The sequence below is a fragment of the Watersipora subatra genome, chromosome 9 (genome assembly GCF_963576615.1).
Source record: "Watersipora subatra chromosome 9, tzWatSuba1.1, whole genome shotgun sequence".
Taxonomy (NCBI): Eukaryota; Metazoa; Bryozoa; class Gymnolaemata; order Cheilostomatida; family Watersiporidae; genus Watersipora; species Watersipora subatra.
Genome location: NC_088716.1, coordinates 17,925,077 through 17,947,482, shown reverse-complemented (window position 1 = coordinate 17,947,482; position 22,406 = coordinate 17,925,077). Strand labels below are relative to the sequence as shown.

At 38.8% G+C, this 22,406-nt stretch overlaps 1 protein-coding gene across 1 annotated transcript in view; it reads right to left on the bottom strand.

Annotated features, from left to right (window-relative positions):
* Positions 1 to 164: 164 nt before the first annotated feature.
* LOC137403656 (AT-rich interactive domain-containing protein 2-like) overlaps positions 165 to 22,406 on the bottom strand; it is a 32,220-nt gene continuing 9,978 nt past the window's right edge. Inside the window, exons 6-20 of the mRNA XM_068089638.1 lie at positions 20,579 to 20,778; positions 18,933 to 19,118; positions 15,455 to 15,613; positions 11,326 to 11,422; positions 8,713 to 8,922; positions 7,533 to 7,894; positions 7,176 to 7,386; positions 6,709 to 6,837; positions 5,415 to 5,677; positions 4,142 to 4,664; positions 3,397 to 4,034; positions 2,513 to 2,683; positions 2,243 to 2,334; positions 1,798 to 1,912; positions 165 to 638 (exon numbers count right to left, since the gene is read on the bottom strand). Of these exons, the coding sequence (XP_067945739.1) occupies positions 1,798 to 1,912; positions 2,243 to 2,334; positions 2,513 to 2,683; positions 3,397 to 4,034; positions 4,142 to 4,664; positions 5,415 to 5,677; positions 6,709 to 6,837; positions 7,176 to 7,386; positions 7,533 to 7,894; positions 8,713 to 8,922; positions 11,326 to 11,422; positions 15,455 to 15,613; positions 18,933 to 19,118; positions 20,579 to 20,778 (3,356 nt within the window). The 3' untranslated portion in view covers positions 165 to 638. The remainder of the gene's footprint in view (positions 639 to 1,797; positions 1,913 to 2,242; positions 2,335 to 2,512; positions 2,684 to 3,396; positions 4,035 to 4,141; positions 4,665 to 5,414; positions 5,678 to 6,708; positions 6,838 to 7,175; positions 7,387 to 7,532; positions 7,895 to 8,712; positions 8,923 to 11,325; positions 11,423 to 15,454; positions 15,614 to 18,932; positions 19,119 to 20,578; positions 20,779 to 22,406) is intronic.

Below are 22,406 nucleotides of genomic sequence, written 5' to 3'. Positions count from 1 at the left end.
TACCAAATGTGATATTTCTAGTATTATCGGTAAATACGATGAGACAGGAAAGAGACAGAGTAAAATTGTTCATGATAGTTTTATTGCTAACTGCTCTATACACAGCAACTACATGTTATATGTACAGTCATACGGTGAGACAGGAAAGAGACGGAGAGTAAAATTGTTCATGATAGTTTTATTGCTAACTGCTCTATACGCAGCAACTACATGTTATATGTACAGTCATACGGTGAGACAGGAAATGTCTGTACATGATAATCTCTTTCAATCACATAATTTACAATAATAACAGAACCGGTATTAAAAACAATTATTTTGTAAATGAAGCATCGATAGGCTGGCAGAAATAAAAACATTCATCCAAAGATAGCGAACATCGGTAAAGAATCGTGTAAACATCGGACATGAGCATTTACATAAGTAACGAAATAAATAATACAATACTATTATTATTACAATACAACAAGATCATAATATTTCTTATTATATTTACAGACCTAATCAACTAGTCTTCTTCGTTAGTCATATGTATTAACAGATCAGTGTCACCAGCTCGCCAGATAATTGCCGATAATTACAAAGGTTACAGCTGTATTGTATGACTCATTGTGATCAACTAGACTCCACTCCTTGCGCTGAAAACATACAAACCTTAAGATTAATTCTCATGAAACTCGAACTATCACCGGCATTATTAGACATCATTAGAGCTAGCCTGGGTTTCATGTCGTAGAGGAGGATAGTTTAGGCAAATGCAAAAGAAGTTATAGCTATAGCAAAACTAGCTGAATGCTCGACGTTGCACAGGTATTACAAACAGCTTATAAACAGAGGCAGGTAATGCAATTGCTATTGGCTAATTTGAGTAAGCTAGTAAACGCTAGTAAATGTACTGCTAAACTTACTTATAAGAGCTGTGAGAGCAAACTTTAATGACATTGCGCATAACAAAGAGTAGCAATGCGTATTTTAACACAGATAATGACTATCTGCCCCAATGAATCCATTCTATCCTGTGTCGCTTTGTAAACGCATGTAAGTTCACATCGACAACTTGTCTCTTTTTTACGATCAATCTCACTGGTTTTATTGACCGTTATTGCGGTAATTTTACAATAAGTTGATGGAAAGCGCACATCTTTGACGTTCATTTACAACGATTTGTTTATTTTTCTAAACAGCAAAGCCTACTCTGCAAAGTAAAACTAACAACAAATATCTTATACGTCTACAACAAAGCTAAACAACAATTTTACAAAAAAACGGTACTCCCAGTTCGTCATCTATCTGTATTGAGGGGTCAAAGTTAGGATAACAGAAAACTTTCGACGATACTCAACTTCGACGACACTGACATTTGGATTGGTGGACCGACATTGTACCAATTGCACTCTGTATTGTTAGTATTGTTAGTATTGTTGTATTGCACTGTATTGCACTCAATCGCCTCTGTACTTAAGAACAATGCACAGCTATGCTATTCCATGTCTTGTAGACAGATCTGACGACGAACTAGATTGCTGCGGAAGTTGTTTACGTATATAATATGTAGGTATAATGCTATACGCACGTCATTTTTTCTTTCCCAAGTCTGGCGAGATAGATTAACGTTTAAATTGAATTTGAGAACTCGCACGACTTGGCACTTTACGTTATATAGAATTTTTATGTAGTAAGCAAAAAACTTCACGCAAATTTTTTACGTTATCTGGAATTTATGTTATAAGAGCGCCTAGTGTATGGATGTTGAATAGTAATGAAAGCGTAAGTAGACAGGCAATACTCTACACTCACCTATAATGAATGAGGGGAATGTTGCATTTCCCACAAACAATTAAGAACAGGTGACGCAGCCTCCATTGCGCTGCCAGCTATAACAGCGAGGTTGCCTTCATGCTTCTTTAGTAACCTAAAAATAAATGATCAAGATGCCTCCAGTACTATCGATGACACCCAGTACAGACTCACCGGTAAAGACAGTCAATATCTGACATGTGACAATGCAGTCAAACAGCAAGATATAGTTCATTTGTAGAGTATTTATACTGTTCTGTTACACTGACTTACGTGTACAAAACCCTGCAACGCTCTTCGTAAGCGTGAAGCTACGATTTATCTAGCACGAGAGATTGTTGAACTGGAAGAAACACTTCCCAGCAGTGAATGAGATCAAACCCGTGCAACACTGTGTTTATTATTCCATGAATGGCACCTGCTTCTCATTCTGATGGCTACTTACGTTTTCCCAGTTGAAGAGTAACGACATACGTTCCGTAATATCAGTGCGGCAGTAAACCGGATATGTTTGGTCACTGGCCCCTCTCTCACATCCTACAAGTATAACAGTCAGGTTCTATCTGAGAGGGTGTCTATACACGTTATCATGGCCTTATTTACTGAGAGTGGTAGCTACTTGCTTCCTAATCATCACAAGTGGTGAGGCCACTTCATGTACCAATCATAAGCAACGCTACACGAAATTGTAGAGTGGTTACGTGGCTAAACATACCGTGAACTCAGCAAACGGAGTCTTCGGATAGTTGCGCATGATGGCGATTTTAGCAGCCTGAGGGGTGTATATGCTAGGGGAAGCAAGGGGTGCAGCCACAGCCACTGGAACGATACCCTTCTCCCTATTAGCTAGGGCTTCTGCAAGAGCGGCATTGCTTGTGTGTTTATCCTAAAATATAAACAATACATGCATATACAGTATATGTAAACAACAGTATATATAACAGTATACTCACTATACAGTATACTGTTAAGTTAGTCAGTGGTATCTGATCCAACGATACACATTTAAAGCTAAAAAAAAATTTTTTAAATTTGTAGATTATAGTTGTATATTATGGCCATTTTCTCGCACAGCATGAAATGGCGCCATTACCATCGATGATGTACCGCTGACCCTAAATTATAAATTTCATTCTCATGGATTAAAACATTTCAGGGGCTGACGGAAGTGAAAAGCCATAAACTCACCAACAGTTGCACTCCACAATAACAGCAATCATAACATGAAGTGCGGGCGTGGCAGAAGGGACAAAAACATTGCTCTCTAAATAAAAAATAACTATTACTACTAGCCCAAAGACAACCAAGCCACACTCCATATCATTCCTACAAAATCTCTACATGGTTAGGCCTAACTCGACAAGCCGCGCTGATATCTAAATTACTAACAGCTTGACAACTAATAATCTACAACCTTTGATTTGAATAAAGATAATCACTTTCTGGTCTCAAACCAAATCCTTGCTAGTATTTAGCTGTACTAGCCTCAAAAAGAAACAAGTACTATCCAAAACTTTGCCACTTCAATAATATAGCAAATAATCTAAAACTTATACAATTACACAATTAAACAAATTGTATAAGGAATCACAAACTCACTGTCATATGAGAGACAAGTGCCCAACGCTTTCTCTCGATGCGATCACAGCCCGCCCATACGCATGCCCCAGCCCGAGTTGTGTGCCCTTGACTGACATGCTTCCTTAGGAGCGGGCAGCTTGAGAAGCCCAGACCACAACCCTCCCATAGGCATTTGTACTGTCCGACACTGGTTTCTCCTGAATGTTTGCTGTCTGTAGAAGCAGCCGAACGACGACGTTTCCTACTTTTCTTGGACGCACCTGGTGAAACGACAGGCGTAGAGGATTGACTATCAGGAATGCTGACTTGAATCTTGCTCGACTGTTTGGCAGAAGAGATTGGAGGAGGTGTGATGGAATTACTAGGATTGCATACGGACTCTATCACTGTAGGGATGTGATTGGTTATGGGTACAGGAGTTGTCCTTTGTGGGGGTCGCTGCGCAGCAGACAATGTTTGAGCAGGTGTTTGATTGGTTGAGAGTGTTTGAGAGGTCTGTTGATTGGCTATGGGTGGGTTAGATAATGGTTGATGATAGGACGTCTGTATTCCATCAGGTTTTTGATCAGAGGAAATGGATTGTTGAGATGCAGAAAGCTGAGTGGAAGTGGACGACTGAGAGGCAAGACTATCTCCAGAATGGTGTCTGCGATGCTCTGTAACAAAGATTACAAACACTAATGTCTCCCTCCTCGCACGACAAATCAATCAGCTATACAACACCTTAATAGCAAATGGGGCACTCGTGCAAACAAAGACTTACCCATGGCCTTTTTTAAATTGGATTTAGGTTTGTCATCAGAAATGTCGGCTATCATTTTTTCTAAACCGTTGAGCAATCCATTAACTCTGACTGGAGGATTGGATAAGTTGGAGTCACCACTGCCATTTATTTTGCTTGGCGCAAGCTTACTGTTTGATTGTCTAGTGGGCTCAGCGAGAAGGCTGTCCGTGTCACTAGAGTGTCCGTTGCAAAGAGGAGGAGAGCCGAGTGTGTCGCTGGGCGTACTCGCTCCGTTCTCTTTTAGGCCATTCGGCCGAGAGCCGACCGATGAACTTTGGTCTGATACACACAACGCACTGTCACTACCATCACTCCTTTTTCTTGCAAACTGCCCGATGTCTCCAGACCCATTTCGCTGACCTCCAGACTTGCTAGAATCAACACTTGTTTGTTCAGGTGGAGAAACCTGTGAATCGGATGACATCGGATTTTCGACTCGCTCTATTCTGGCTAAGGAAGCACCATTAACAAAACTCTCCACTTTTTCCGCATTTCCACACACCTGCAACAGGGTTGGCATTGTAACAAACAAAAACGGCGTCAGTCAGATGTATATACCACATAAAGCAATGATATTCACCGCCCCTACATAAAAGGATCGATTACACCAGATTGCCTTTAGAGAAGCACTGGTTGTAAAGGACACTCTAGACAAAAGAACAATTCGTAATCTCTGTCAGATCCGAGGTCTGTAGACCGAGATGTACACTCAGTAAAAATATACATAAGAACTCTCATTGGTAAGATCAAAGCATTAAGGTCTACGTCTAAACGCTGAAGAAACTTCAAAGTTCAAGATATTTCTCCGATTGCTATAATATAGATTACGGTGTACATAGACAGAGGATTGTAAGATGATAGTGTTCTAAACATGACATAGAATATGCCAGCACCATGGGTTATGTGTGTTCAACCAGAAACTCTTGGCACAGATAACCTATAGTAACACTTGCAATTGAACTAAATTCTCATTGGCAATTTTTCAACCTGAAACACAAGCCTCCACATAATATTTCAACATTGCAATAAATGATCTATTGTCTCACACAGTGGACAGCAAGATAAAACCTGCAGCAAGTGCCAACTATCATATTTCTGCATAAGCTGATTATGAATGTAGAGTGTAAGTCAATGCAACAGTTTACTAAAACGCTGACCAGAAAAATAGAGACATAAAATTCTTAACCACTTTGTACTGAATCAAAAAATCCCACTGCTAAGTATTCACACAGACAGAAAGCATGGAGCTAACCTGCAGTTCCATAGAGCTAACAGGAGAGAGCGGTGGCAATGGTGAGTCAGTACTTGATTTAGCTCGAGGTGAGGCGCTACGAGAGCCATGAGCTCGAGATGCGCTCCACGAGCCTCGTCCTACCCGTCCTGAAGAAACAGTGCTGCTGGTTGCACTGCTGTTGGATCTCGGTCTACTAGATTCACTCAGTAGCATACTTCTCAGCATGTCGTTCGAGGTGGTGAGCGAAGGAGAAGAGATACGAGGAGGCATTCCTGGATTTCCTGATTACAGAGGTACAAAATAATAGCGTTACTCGGCAGCAGGGCGGGTAATGCATCGAGATAGGTGGTAAGAAACATTCACGAACACGCAGCAGGTGGGAACTTGAACGAAATAACTAAGCTTACGATTGCAGCAGACATGCCACACATCATATAACAAGTTTCCATACAGTGATAGTGTAGTGAAGCACTACGCTGGGCCGACAAACAGATCATGTTTCTATAAGGCGCTGTAATTGAGCAACACCTCCTGTCAAGGTTGTATCTTCAACCTATACGCATGCACAAGTGCAATGCCGTTGGTTGCTAAGGCCCTCTCCATGGCACAAGGATGACAGTTGAAAAATCAAGATGTCTCTCATAGTTCACTTTAAGCTAAACATCAGAAAGATTTTATTTGTATCCACATGAGCAAACAGAGTAGCATTTAGTAACAAAATGTATGAATACACCGGTGTGTGTCTTCTTCAACGTACCAACACCTGAGAAGAATTGAGCTCCCATGCATTTGGTAGACTGAGGAATGCAGGAAGTAATTGTGTAGTCGTAACATTTGTGCTGCTGTATTACATCTTATGCTTTAAAGACTTGGCAGAAGTTTAGTAAATCAGTTTAATTTTGTATTTTTACGGTGTTATTAATATAATAAATATTGATTAAAATAACAGATTTCAGTCAAGGTTGCATCTTTAACCTATATGCACGCACAAGTGCGATGTCGTTAATTGCTGGCACGAAGATGGTGCACCGCATGGTTGCTTTGCTTGACAGAATGAAAGAGACCTGAGTGTTTCCATGATGACATTGCAGTGCAAGATAGAGGGGTGTGTTGCTACGCTATCACTGTATGAAAACCTAGTAATCGACTTGGAGCTGATGTACGAAGCAATGAAGTTCATAGTATTCTATGAATTAGTAAACAGATGCTAATCATCTTTTCATAATAAAAATGGGTTTCAAATATTGCCTTTCCCAAATGCCGTCTCAACTAGTGTTGGATAGATGAGAAAGGTCAAAGAAAGAAGACTCACCAGGAGAAAGAAGGTGGGCAGCCCCGTAAGCAGGAGGCGGCTGCTGCACTTGCTGCACCTGTGCTGTCACATTGGGACCGGCGACATTGCCTTGAGGGTGTGGCGAGAGCGGAGCCTTCCATCTCATGCCTAGACAGACACAATAACCGTTGTCAACCAGTCAAACAAAGTGGACAGTGGTAACAGGCCAGCTTTGCTCTGTGAAAGCACTGCAAGGAGGAGATGAGTGCTGCAATGCGTTATCATGACTCAGCCAAAGTGCACACAACTCTGTGTCACCTTAATATGATAATTGAATAACAAGTTCATACCATAAATTGAGCTGATATAAAAGGCAATGCTAAAATTCAAACAGAACTAAAACTGCACGGACAAAGAAACGGGAAGCAGCAATAAGCGACTCAGTGAAGTGACAGCAAAAAGGCTTTGGTGGATGGGAATGATAACAGCATGCTCTAGTTGTCTACCTGATATTTGACTCTCCTGCCCATGCATGCTGACATCACTGTATGGAAAGGCCTTCTTCACACTAGCTACAAAGGAGCTGGTCGGCACGGGTACAGCAGCAGGGCCACCTCTCCTCTGGAGCCAGTGTATATACTCCTGATAGACTTTAGCTGTTGAGATCAGTAAACCTGGGTAAGGCTCGTAGTTGGCCCTCAACCAGTTGCAAGATACCTGGTGACGAGAATGGGCCATTTCGTATAACAGTAATATGATTCTATAAACAATATATGAACATTCAAGGGTATTTACAAAACAAATAGAATAAAACTGCAATTTAGGTGAATATACAGAAGTGCCACGCATGTACAGTGTCTCACCACTTCAGGGCTCATGCTCGCCAGGTTCTGTGGAGTAGCTGGTAAAATCGTCCTATGAGAAGGTGTCCTAGAGAGCATTGGTCGATTAGGAGCGATATGCTGCGGAGTTGCCGGCTGTCCGACCGGAGAAGCGGCAGGAGGTGTCTGTGGTCTGGTAGCCTGCATAGGAGGTTGTCCTGGCATGGCCTGTGGTTTGAGGACTGGACGAGGGGTAAATGGGGTAGCTGGAGGTCCCATTACAGTGCCTACGGGACGAGGAGGCTGACCTGTCTGGGCAATTCTATGATCTCGCACTATCACACCACCCAGCGCTGATTCACCAAATGATTGCGTCTCTACTGTTACGAGATTGGCTAAGAAATCTAAAAGATAAAACCATTAATAGATAAAACTACTATTTGCTGCAACTACACCAACAAGACTCTTAAGCAATAAGCACACAACATGGTGCAGGTTGCCATGCCAACAATAACCACTATATTTAAACGGAGTTCATCTAACGATTCCTCTCCATAGAGGTCTGTATAGTCCCGCAGAATGTAAGGTGTATTCAATTATGCCTCTAATTTACATTGAGAATAAAGCAGCTGTAACAATACGAAATGCTTCACAGTGATATATTCACTAATAAAAGCTTGTACCAGTTATATCTATTATGCTAATATGACTAAAATCTGTTATTTTAATCAATATTTATTATATTAATAATACTATAAAAATACAAAATTAAACTGATTTACAAAAACCTTTGCGAAGTCTTTAAAACATAAGATGTAATACAGCAACACAAATGTTACGAATACACAATTAGTTCCTGCATTCCTCAGTCTACCACATGCCTATTAGCGCAATTCTTCTCAGATGTTGGTACGTTGAAGAAGACACACATCCGTGTATTCATACATTTTGTTACTAAACGGTAATCCGTTGTTTGCTCATGTGAATACACATGTATAATATCTTTCTGAGGTTTAGTTTGAAGTGAACTTTGAGAGAACGCATTGATTTTTAATTACCGGAGTTGCCTACCCATATCCAGAAAAGACGAGAAGATAACTACGATAAATAAAACAAACTTCTCACTGCAAATGAGACTTGCGTAAACAAGTCGATTTGACAGAAGAACAAGCTCATGAATACATGTTAGAAGAGATGTACTAGTAGATAATATGCTACTTACCGATACAATGTTTTACAAGAGCAATGGAGTTGCAGGGGCCTTCGCCAATCTCTGAGAGGTAGTACAGGGCATCAAGGGCTGCTACGATCAGCTGAAGATCATAGATGCGAGCGAGAGAGACTATTTGAGAGTAAATATCTTGCGGCAACGCCTCTACTAGACACTCCTCATTTTGTTCCACTTTAGCCAATGCAGCAACCACCAGCAAAGCTAAAGAAAACCGCAAGTTACCTTGCCATGATTACAATTGTACAATGTTCGCATATCAAAATTAACTATTTCTATTCCTATCTACTAAAAAGCTCATTAAGCCTAGGGCCAACTCAACAGTCAACAGCCATTGTATTTAATTAAAACAAAAACAATAGTATGATACAAAAAATCTAACCTAAAAATTACAAAACGAACACAAAACTCGGTAAGTCCGTTACGAAATAATAGTTGTCAGTTGGTTGAAGTGGCGAATTTCTGACTACTAGGTGTGTTAGCTAAACATGCTCAAACCAATTACTATTGCCTGTGTGAACTCGCCGCATCCTTTTCCCCGGCCTAAATCCTTTTATAACTTCAACATAATGTATCCATAATTGATTACAAATGAGTTCCAACTTGACTAAGAAATAGCTACAGAAGTTACGTCCAAGTCTCAAGTAAGAAAAGGAATCAAACTTCAAACATGCTCTAGTAAGCACGAGACTGTTTACAATGGCAATAATACTTAGTAACGAAGGGAGTAAATAACCTTGGTAAGGTTCAGAGAAATTACAGTACGTAAAATTATGGCATTTGAATTGTTACTTACCTTTTTGAAAAATAATCATAACTGAAACTGAATGACTTTAAAAAAAACTTACATTTAAACTTTTAGCAATAGGTAAAATTGTTCTAACCTGACACTCCTCCAAGGAATAAAAGAAAAAAGGCGGCTAAAACTCACAAAACCACTTTGATTAGATTTCAGAGCCACTTCAAGAAAACAAAAGCATTTAAAACTCCAAAATGACCATACGTGGTAAAACTCGTAATAGAAATTGTCATTCCCTTTTTGACTGAACATTGTTGGAACAGAGCACTAATGACTTAAAACTGTTTGATAGTAATTTGTAAATTGTAAATATACAGTCAAACATGGATAAACTCAAACATGGATAACTTTCACGAGACCGAGTGAATGTGTTCGACTTATCAGAGCGTTCAAGCTGTCAGATAGCCTGTCTTGACAAACTGTTGTTTTTTGCGGAGTTGTCCCCCGTCGAGCAGGCGAGCACCACAACAGCTTGTCACAAGACGTACTGCACCGGATGCATCAGCTGCACTTATAGGGAGTTGTTCTCTTCCGTCTATGCGGCTTGGTTGCGATGTTATGTCGGTCGCTCCATTGGTAATCATAGCGAATTTCGGGCAAAAATGTAGCAAAAATAAGATTTCAACGTTTAACCAACGACCAGTCTCTGCGGTAAACTTTAGTAGAACTTTAGAACTTAGGCAACAACAGCGACTAAGCATGTCGTTATTTGTGCGCTCAGTCAGTTTTATTTCTATTTTTGTATCAGTCAGTTTTATTTGTTCTTATGAATTTTATTTTTAATTAATTTTATTCTTAAGTTCTACTAAAATTTACAACAAAGACTGGTCTTCGGTTAAACCTGGTAATCTTATTTTTTTCTACATAAATTTTTGCGCGAAATCCGTTAAGATTACCAAAGGAGCGACCGCCATAACATGGCAACCAAGCCGCATAAACGAAAGAGAACAACTCCCTATAAGTGCAGCTAATGCATCAAGTGCAGTACCGTCTTGTGACAAGCTGTTGTGTTGCTCGCCCGCTCGACGGAGGGACAACTCCGCAAAAAACAACAGTTTGTCAAGACAGGCTAGCTATCAGAGCACTGTCACAAGTCTATGTATTTATTAGTAGATACACGACTGTACATATACAAACTATAATATAAATCAAAAGCACAAATGGTTTGTTTCAAATTAAATGCTTCTAATGTAAAGTTTAAAAATTTTTGATCAGAAAGTATAGATTTTTCTATCACTTGAGATTGGTTTGTTGTTTTATGTGATGTGACTGCCAGGACGTATTCAGATTAAAATTGGCAAAACTTGATCGCTGTTGAAATGCTCCGAAGAAAAGACATCTTTTCCTTTTGAGCGTTTTAACCAAGATTAATTTTGCCGATTTTTTTAAAGGTTATGTGAAAGGTACCTTGCTTTTCCTAGCCTTCATAGGCCTTCATAGAATCATCGCTAAGCGGATGTTTGGTAAAAATCAAATTTCACCAAACCTTTAGAAAAGTCGTTGACGAAAGTATTTTGCCGATGATGGTAATAACGACGTCTACGAACTACTAAAAATTGGGGTTTATCTCTATGGCTTGGAATAAAGTGATATTCTAAAGCGATAACAACCGTCTCGGTAGCCGTTGGGCAAAAAACTGTTCGAGTTAACGAAGTTGAGGTCGAGTTATCTGAAGCAATTTATCATTGCGTGGGAACGGACCAAACAAAATCGTTCGAGTTAACCATGTGTTCGAGCTATCCGAGGGCGAGTTATCCATGTTTGACTGTATGTGGTTTATACCAGATGACAGATAAGGAGTTGCCTACCTCCAACAAGCTCAAGTTTGTCCTGGCTGCTCAGCCACCGATGAAGACATCGAACGATCAGCTGAGTGGACGACTCCTGAACAGCTGGTATCACGTACTGCAAATGAGACATGATTATAACACTTATCCAAAACACATCGTTGAAAGATGTGGACGATATTTAAACAGACAGTGAAAATCCTACTCAACATCTACAAAACATTGGCTTACCACTGTAGTGGAATGAAAAATTTCTTGGTATTGTAAACTAAAAATTAATGATTTGGAATGCATCTATTAGAGCTCAACTCCCACTTTTTATTGGTTTACAACATCGTTAAAACAAATTGAAATTGTAAAAACTTCGAATACGGATGGTGACTGAGAGTGAGCTTACGGAATATTAAAATTTCCAAGCAATGGAATGCACGGAATTAAATATTGACTTGGTCGTTCTCAGCCAGCAATTATGTAACAGCAATATTGCAGGATGACTTGTTGAAAAGACAACGGTAAATTATCACCTAATCTGCAGTGAATTTACTCTTGATACATTCACAAGAATGCTAGTAACTTCATCATATCCACATAAACTCGTGAATCCAAAACTAAACATAGTAACGAACATCCAGACTTTTGCTACCGAAGCTATTTCGAGCCCGTCGCACACATCACATACACAGTCTTATTAATGAGGTGCTATCAACTAACAACACATGGAGTCCTCAACTTCGGTACAATTATTAACATGGGTAACTAAAAAGCAAGAGAAATAGTGGCTGGTAATAGCTGGTGCCCACAGTGCAACTAGACAATACAAAGTAAAAAAGGTGAAGGACAGCATTATTTGTAAATGACTGGATTTCCATGAGGACGTGCTTTATTGATGGTGATCCATGTATGGTCAAGACGTAACCAATGGTCAACTGTGTAACAGTTTTAGTATTAAAAACTGATATTAATAGTATGTATAAATCCGCTATTTGCAATGCAATGTCATCATCGTTCTTTCAACTAGTAAAAGAAAAGACCTGAACATCCCGCCATGTTCTTACAGTACAACGATGATTCAGCAAACAACCAAGTCTCTGGAGGAGTCTCAGTCAATGAACCTGTAGTATACTTCTAGACCAATTTTTCTGCACTGACCATTTTTATATGTCAAAGGATGAAGTCTTAAACATACATGTACGACTGTTTGATGAAAACTGAACGAATCAAATCTTTACAATTATTATAATATTTCAGCAGAAAGCTGGAGCTCTATAAGATACAGTACACCCTCGTCATATGATTTCAATTCGTTCCAGTGATGGTATTGGAAGATGAAAATGTCGTATAGAGAGGTATAATCACCCATTGCAATTATCCAATGCAAACACCCTCTGATAAAAAACTTTTTTAACAATTAGTAACCAAATAGTATATTAACCTTAGCAACTAAAGTTACCTACAGTAACTTTAGTGATTTTGTGTATTTAGTGGTTATGGCAATAAATGTAGCCTTACATTGTACTATGTGCAGTACATACAGAAGGGAGGTCTTACCTCCAGGACAGATGTATAACATAAACATTGAATTTAGCTTAAATAAATTTAGCTTACTAAACACATACTTAAAGGTAAGTTTTAGTATGTATTTTACTAAACTAAACTTCAACTTTGTCATCCTCTAACATTTTTACCACTCATCTGTTTCCGGTTTCGTCTTCACTACGTATAACTTATAACGAATAACGCTGAATGAGAGAGAGAATCATATCTCTTTCAAGCGTTGTGAGAAGGATTTGGTCGAAGAGAATATGCATCTTCGTCATTTCGATGTATTCAGCACACCAACTGCTAAACATTATTTCGAGAAAATCTTTTGTTGACATCATATGGCGAGGTCGAAAAAACGTTGTGTTTCACATCACAAAGCGAAAAAAACCGTATAACAGAGTAATTGTAACCCAGGCATGCACTGTGTATACAAAATCTATAACTGCATCATTCGGTTCAACTTTATTGACATAATGATTTTCATTTGTCATTACTCTAGCTTCATCGTGACTACGGCCGTCCGCCATCAATGAGTAGCGCTGCAGTTTATATTGATGGAGACATTTATTTGCCTTTCCATGAGATGATTCCATGCATAAAGCCTTTTCACACCGACACTTTTCAAATGACCAATAGGTACGCAACGTCGTGCGTAAAGGCGAGGTGGTCAGACGGCAGTTGAACTGAAGTTCACGATGTAGGCATATCTTGACCAACCGAAGCAGGTTTGCAAGGAGCAGTCAAATAAGAGTAATGGTGCGTTTACACTGGCCGATTTTGTCACCGATTTTGTCGTGCACAGACAAATTTGATGAGTCGGTGTCGGTAGGTGTGAACAGAAAAATCGGTGTCGGCACCGATCTGAAAGTCGGTGTCGGAGCTACCCAGCAGTGCCCGGTTGCACCGACAAGTCGGACGCTCATCAGCCAATCAGAAGCTAGGAGCCTCTAGTTAAATGAGCCTAGGCTTTAATGACAGTGCTAAGTTTATGAAACGAAAGGGCTAGGTTTAATGAGAGGCTAGAAGACTGTCATTAAACTTTCCCTCGTTCTCTTTTTAATGGTGAACCAGCATGGCTAGCAACGATGTGAACGCGAGAGTACCAAAAAAGCAAGTTTTTTTCTTTAATTTAAATTAATTAAAAGTGAATAGCCAGTTGTACGACTACTACTAGTTCTACTACTAGTACTACTGTAAATACAACTGTAAAGAAATTTGCCGGTCCTTACTTGGCACGATATAGATTATGTCATACAGAAATACATTGCGTGTGATTTCATTCAATGTTTTATTAGCGAAGGAAATTCACTAGCTGAGGAGCGTACGGCCATTTGCTCTGTCTACTAAGTGAGCGTTGCTCCCTTATATACAATAAAATTGCCCGTTCCGGCTAACGGGACCGAGTGAGAACACCGGCTAGCAATGTTTAAATGGCCAATAATTAGGCCCGCTAGTGCGTTGATATGACAACATAAACGACGACAATTGATAGCATAACGAGTAACAAGGCCAACAATAAAAAGGCAATAAAGAGAGAATAAAAAGGACAACTCATATAATAAAATATTTACAGACATATAAAATATATACAAACAAATAATTACAAGAAGTGTAAAGTGTTGGCCCGGCGTCCATCACACTACTACTACCACAAATATACATTCACCATTCAATCTTCTTCATTATTCATTTTATTTATTATAATTACTCGAACGAAAGAACTGTACGTACAGTTCTTTGCTCGGATTTTCATTGCCTCATCATTCATTCATTGCTTGGCATTCAGTAGTTGCTTCTAGCAGTAGTAGTAGGAGCAGTAATAGTAGTGTAGTACTAGTATATAATTTTCCACATCAAGCACGTTGATTTTTATGTGTACTCGTCTTCGCGTGGTCGGGTGAAGGTCAGAACGGCGAAACGCTGTGATTGGCTGTTGGTACCGACAAAAATCGTTTGATCGTTGCAATGTAAAGTGGGAGTCGGTGTCGGCACCCATACGTGAAATGTCGGAGGTACCTGTCTGAGTCGGGGTATTGGCACCTAATCGGAGTCGGTGTCGGCCAGTGTAAACGCACCATAAGAGTACCACCTGAGCTTAGAAAATTAACTTTGTTGAAACTATTTCCTGTCCTATTACGTGATTCCTTTCTATAAAATCATGATTGAATCAAGTTTTTGAAGAAGTAAAATGTACAATGTTTAATAAAATGAGTGTTCTGGTTGGGTGGGCTTGGTTGTATACGGTTAAATGAAATTTAGCGAGATCAAAGCTGTTTGGTATCAAGCTTCCCGGGTTTGGTTACTAGAACTTCCTCAACGTGGACACTTTGATTCAGTTGCTCTGTATCTAGACCTTTACACAACACCATTACTTTTAGCACTTTATTGTCATTTTAACCATATATGAGCGACAGAAAAAATGAAAAGTGATCATATCTGGAGGATTCATGGGACCACCAAATATATTTGATGATATTCTACAACAAAAGTTGTTGGACAGAGTAACGTCTCTGCTGTAACGCAATGAAAACAAACTTAATTTTTTTTGTGGCTGTGAAAAAAGAACAGCAACACTATTGTACCCGTATTAGTGAAAACAGCAAATTACCTGCTTAGAGATGTTCTCGAGAATGTCAAGGCCATTGTGCTTGAGTTGTGGGAGAGTGTTATGGCAGCAGAGCATGGAGAAGTTGAAGACTAGCGGAGTCTCAGACATAGCTTTAGAGTTGAGCACATCAAACGAGAGGTTCCTTAGTATATGGGAGATCTGACAACAGAAACAAGCTAAGCACCTGACAACCCAACATTTATTTGGACTGAGATTATTTTGGCATCAAAATAAAATCGAGATGCAGCGGAAACTGCAACAAAATAACACGGACAACTCGGCTAAATTTTCTCACTAACAACCAACAAATTTATGCCTTAGCCTTCAGTTGCTTCTATGAATCCTCGTGTAATGTAGCAGCCGTATAGCCCCGATACTAAATTCTCCCTAAAGACTTTTACAAAAAAGACAAATCGTAGCGCAGGGCGAATATAAAAGTGGCAGGCAAGCCATATATAAGCCAACGTAATTGATTGACTGTACAGATGACTGCTCTGTAGTGCGGTTTAACTAACGCCTAAAATTTTCTTGAATGAGCTTGGAAAATCCAAGTCAGAATAAACCCACTGCTACTCTATGTAACTTACCGAGACACATTCATGCAGCTATATTCAAAGGTCCTATTGGAGCACTTTGATGTGAAATTATCGATTAGCACCTTGTTGTTAAGCAAAGTTTTTTATGTTGAATCACCCAATATGCTTGTCAATTTTGGTCAGAAGAATACTGATGCTTCAGATGACCTAGAAGTCAGTGATCCTGCATAAAAAACACGGTCTAACGATATCCTGCTAATATCTTGTTTCATCTAAAAATGGTCCAGAAAGACCTTTAATATAGCCGCTCGGGATGGTCATTAATATTAATACAGAGAATGTGAACGGCCTAATTGCAGTGTTTTCTATGTTTTAACGATGAGCTTGCATGACTTTTAGTAAATTTTATCAGAAAGTGTCTGTATTTTTCAAACTTTGCGATTGTTTTTGATGTTTGACATGATCTGACTGCTTGGTTGTTCCAATCTTGAAATTGATAAAACTTGATGGTGATTAAAACGCTCACCATAAACAAATGATAACAATAATAGCTAGTGATGTCATTTTGCCCGGATTTTTCTTCCGAACATTTTAACTGCCATCAGGTTTTGCTGATTTTAATCTTGAAACATCCTGGCTATCAGATCACCTCAAACATCAAAAACAATTGCAAATGATAAAAAAGAATTGACACTTTCTGATAAAATCGACTAAAATTTTGTTCAGGTTCAACTTCAAGGTCACAAAGGTTCAAGGTTTCTAGCAAGTTTCCTATTGTTACAACAACATAAGCATCTGCCACCTACATCTGATGTGCATGTAGGGGCAGTTTCTATGTTAACAGGAGAGATATCCTTCATAACACAATGAAAGAGTGAGCGACGATTGGATTATTCACATACAAAATACCAAGATTACATAGAACTTCTCATATAGAATACAAACATAAATCAAATAATACCCATAAGACCATCATACATTTTTAAAGATTCTCAACCTTGGTCAGTGGGCATTAGAGCTAATGGTAGCGTGAGATGAAACATATTTACACTTTTCACCGAAGAAGGAAGCCAAATCAAACGACATCACACATCACTTTTCCCTTTCTAGGATGTCGCAAATTAATATATAGCAGCATTTCTGTTGCGTGCAACACGAGGGTTGTGGAGAGGGAAGGTTTGGCGATTTGATGTTTTAAACTAACAAAAAAAAGAGCTCTAAGCCTAGAAATCGCCGAGATTGAAAACTCGACTCAAGAAATAAATATTGGCTGAACTAGCTTGTTATTTCTCTAAAAGTACAACAATTTTTTCACTGATCTGGCTACAACATTACTCTTACTATCAGAATGATGAGAAAAACAGTTTAGGCAGTTGTTTTCAGGCAGAGCAACACTGGTTAATCAAATGGTGTAACTATAGACTTGAGTTTTTACACAAACCACTTAACAAGGCTGAGAGATGCTATTTTGTGAGTCAGCGACGGTGCCCAAGATCAGAGATGAGTGAAGGATTAATTTGCTGGAACTGCCAACCTCGGGTAGTAATATGATTATGTTACAAGGATAAAAAAATCCATAACAGTGATGATACGAACCAAAGAAACGCTTTTTATGTGATAGACACATGCGTCATTCAAATAAAAAGCATTTAAAATTAATCATTTATCAGTATACTTTAACCATAAAATACATTACTCAGTTTTACTCGCATATTTCTTCTTACAATTATTTACATATAATGAGACTGCAGTCCTATATGTTCACAAAATGTATGTTTTTACAGGTCTTTCAATATATGATTTGGTACAGTCCCGATGACACTTTAAAGGGGTGGCTACAGATACAGACAAAATGAGTTGTTTGTTGTCGATGCGCCGTGTCCAAACGTGAATGTTGGCCCACATCGGTAGAGAAAAACACCGAAGTATCTGTGATTGAGCCAAAAAGTTGATTCCCAATGGATATAATTAATACTGAATCCAGTTTATTCATTTCCAGGGAAAGCTGATTCCACATGAGATTTTACTTCGAATAACAATCATGGGGGGGGGGGGGTAGGAGGGGGGGCGTCACAAACAATTATTACAAAAATGAATAAATACGTTTGTAATTGTAACGGATATTTGAAGGCCACTTACGTAAATAAAACAAGTTCATCAAACATTTCGGAACGCAGATCTGCGGAAACTCAGAACTTTCATTACTGCGATTCATTTTCTGATCCCAAATTATTCTTGAATTGAATAATTTTCATTGGTTACGCGCAATGCATCGGTTACGCGTTTTTCTTTGAGTTAAAATTTTGCATACAAATAGCAGCAAAAACATTGTTATCACAAATTGTTGAAGATCCATACTAGGTGATAACATGTTGAAAATACTAAAAGATGATCATGGAAAACCCAGCAAAGACGTCATTACCTTCGCACAACTGAGGAATATTCTCTAAACGACACATCGACAAATAGATCGACAAAAGAGAAGTGTCGCTTAGTAGCATCGGGGTGTCCCAGTTAATAACAAGGCTACGTGTAGCCAGGTCTTCAAGCGAATGCACGAGACCATGTATATAAGTTCGTCCCAAACCAGTAGTAGCAGACAACTCCATTTTTGACAATAATAAGATAATATATTTCAAAAGAGATGTTAGACAATTTCGAAAAATAAAACTTTGCCTAGATTAGCCATTCATCAGCTACTACAGCATTCCTCTCCAATCCAGATGTCGAATTTAATTGCCTACGAAGTAAAGTTATTCCCCTAATTCTATGAGACTACAAATGATTCTTGCTAGAGCACGGAGAATATTAGGAGCAGGAAGTAGAGTATCTCGTCATACTATGTGATCACAACTAGATAAGTCTGGCAGCCGTGTGATATGATATGTATGAGCGATGACACTACTCAACCTTCCGTACAAGGTTTAAACATTAACACCCACCTGTTTGACCCTGTGTATCATGGCATCTTTCTCATCCCGCCCAAGTTGGAAAAGCTCCGAGTCAATGAGATTGCTTTTAGTGAGGTAGTACTGCTGGTCTTGCTGCCGATGTGGCCCGCTAGATATCATATCCAACAGGAAGCCAGCATAGTCCAAGTCGGCACATTCTATGTGCTCATACCAAAACTACAACACAACAAAAGCATACAGTCTGGACACTTGAAAAATAAACGAAGTTTAGATTTTCAGCAATAGGATAATTAGGGTCGTCCAAGGTGGCAGAAAATTAAGAATGTGAGCCAAGATAGAACTCAACCAATATCAAAGACCAAGTCCAACATACACTACTATAATATCGTTGGAGCATTATAAGCAGAGGAATAAGGCTAACTGAATGTTTAGTCAGTTAACCTTTTACTTATCAAATGAAGAGCAACAAACCGCTAGTAACGCAAAGCACATTTCAACAAGTTATGAGGCTTCAATGTGTAAGATATGGCAATGTGCACAGCAGATGACGCCCTGCTTGTGTTTGTGTTTGACAGAGCCTCTGAACACAACAGCTCAATTCTATCATAGACTTAATTGCTTCCAAGATATCATCACAGTGGCTCTGGCTTCATAAAAATTCATCATTTATTGCATATATACATTGATGTTTCTCCATTAATATCAGCTTCAATAGAAAGCATATCGTGATTACTCGTTGAACGATATTTATTTCTATGCATGGGTAACAATACATTATACTGTAAATGTTTACCAAGAATGAGGTGAAGAGTGGGTAACACATTTAGGTGTCACATCAAAGGAAAGTTTACTATATTTGGATGCAAATTTATTTGACAAGAAAGTTTCAGCAGGAATTGCCATGATGTTCATCGATCTACAACATCGACTTTTGAACAACGCTTGGTTTACTTTTTAGTAATCAATTAATTTTTTAGTAATAAAGGATTAGGGCTAAGGCATATCCATTACCATAGCAAAACTAATTATAAAAATTCCAAATTACAGCCCAACTCAACCTTAACATACGAAGTAAATCTGATTTTCTGAAATATTTCCCTAAAGCATTCCGATATTCGGGCATCGAAACCATAAGCTCAAGCATGTATTCTTATAAGAATACATTGTATTATGTTCAGGTCATTCTAGAGCCAAAAATGTTTTATTTTCACTAGCAAAACTGTGATGCTCGAGAAATGTTTAGACAACCCCTAACAAATATTTACTCAATATTTGGTCTATATGTTAAAAAGTTAGTGTGAAGAGGTTTGACCATACCGATGAATAAAAATGGCCAGCAGCAATACTTGTGAACATGAGAGTGCAGTCGAGCACAAACCAGCACACCTTGATGGTGCTGATCTAAATAAATGAATTCCTGGCAATCACAACAAAGATTGTGATTTACAATTTAACTTTTGCTCAAAAGAATTCTGTATGAGGTGAACATGACTCACATGGTTACCTAGTCCATGCCACTTTACCAAAGAACTGAACTACCAACAACCGATGCCAAAGTGTAAGAATGCAAAGCTATGCACTCAAACGTGAAGCATAAATCAAACAAGAAATATTTGCAATCTCTTACACGAACAGGTTGGGAGAACGAATCGAGTACGCAGAGAGTTGACACATACCTGAGTGAAGTTACGGCGAGTCTTTGGAAACCACTCGGAGAGATAAAGATGTTGGAGACTGGAGTTCTCAGAAAAAATGCCAACGTGCGCGAGAAGCAACTCGAGGAGGTTACGATGAGAAAAAAGTTTGATAGAGCTTGAGCCTTCCATCGACAAGATACAGCAGACATTGATGGCAAAGTCGACTTCATTTGGTAAACCTGTGTAACCAAATTATCAGCATGAAATATAACAACACAAATTTCCCTGTCTGTGGCAACAGACATTGGAGCACTTTTCACACTGCTCAGAATCTCTAAAGGACTAGAAGAATGTTAGTGGACTTACTGAGAAGATATCCAAATCATGCCAGAAATGTTTTCTAGAAGAAGACAGCAGTATCTTAATTAGAAATGACAGCAGAAGATAACAGAGGTTAGAGTTGTAATTAATTACTGGAGAAATAATAAAAGGAAAACAACCCTCTCATCTACCTATAATATGTAACATCTTACGTGATCCTTTACGCATGTGATAAACAGAGACACTGGACCACCAAATATCTCACAAATGCTTTATCAGCAAGCTATTGATGCGACAGAATCATGCAGTTCAGTTTACTGTGAGATACATCGCCTACCAGCTGTGCCAGTCATAATGGAAAATACTGGCCCACTTATTCTGTAAATAACCCGTGGAAAACGTTGCTGTCAAGCGTGAAAGAGCTTCGCATGGTCATGCAAGTCTTTTGGCTAAATGAATGCATGCCTTTTGAAAATGAAGGAAGTCTTTTGGCATGTACAAAGAGTCAGTCGGCAACAATCATTAAGCCATCACAGCTAGGAGCAACCTTAGAGTTGCTTATGTATAACCTAGCAGGATCCACCGACAAAATATTGAAAATATATCTATCATGAAATAGGGTACATGATAGGCAACCGTTTAGTCCCATTCATGTCCATAAACCGGGAGTTATCCTCTACATGCGGTTTTCAGCAACCTGTGACTGACTACAGATTACTCTTGAGGGGATCCACTTAAACATCTTCAACATACACTAACTGCATTTGTTATTGGGCAAACGTTTGACTATTGTAGCCTAAAACATTAAAATATTTACAAAGATCTCAAACTATGGCTTTAATGATGTATCTCCCACACATGCACTTCTTGATCGCCAATTGACCCAGACTCGACTCGGTTATAGAGTACCTTGTGTACCTCAAACATAACAAAAAACATAAATTTCCTATAACTGTGAGGTCTGTGGAATTGGAGGCTGAATGCCTCTCATGTACAGAGATAGCAATTGGGGCATGTGCACGGCCCGAAAGCTTCTTCAAAAGGAGAATCTCTTCAGCTTTAAATAAATCCTACACAATCGCCTAAGACATGTATAAACCAAACAGGCACCTACCATGCAACTTCCTATAAAAGCAGTCAATAAGTTTTTTGTATTATAATTAATGTGAAACCAATTTCAGATTTGTCTTTCCCAATCTGCCATTTATCTGATAGTGATTTCAAATGCTGCTAACTACGCACATCTGCTGCAGCCAATCCAACACTATTTTTGACCGTTTTCATATTTTTAGAGCATTTGTTAGACAGCAGTAGACTTAAATTTCTTAGCAATATATTCCGAAAATATTAGATACAATATTACATTATCATATTAGATACGATAAGAATACACCAACGATAATCGTTTTGAGATTGGTTTTAGCGACGAATATCAGGCTATCTTTAACAAAGTTTTATAAAATTCTGAAGTGAAATAAAACACTGAGGTTTTTAGCTAGTAAGTAGATAGTCTACTACATAGAACTAAGAACTTGTGCGTGTCACT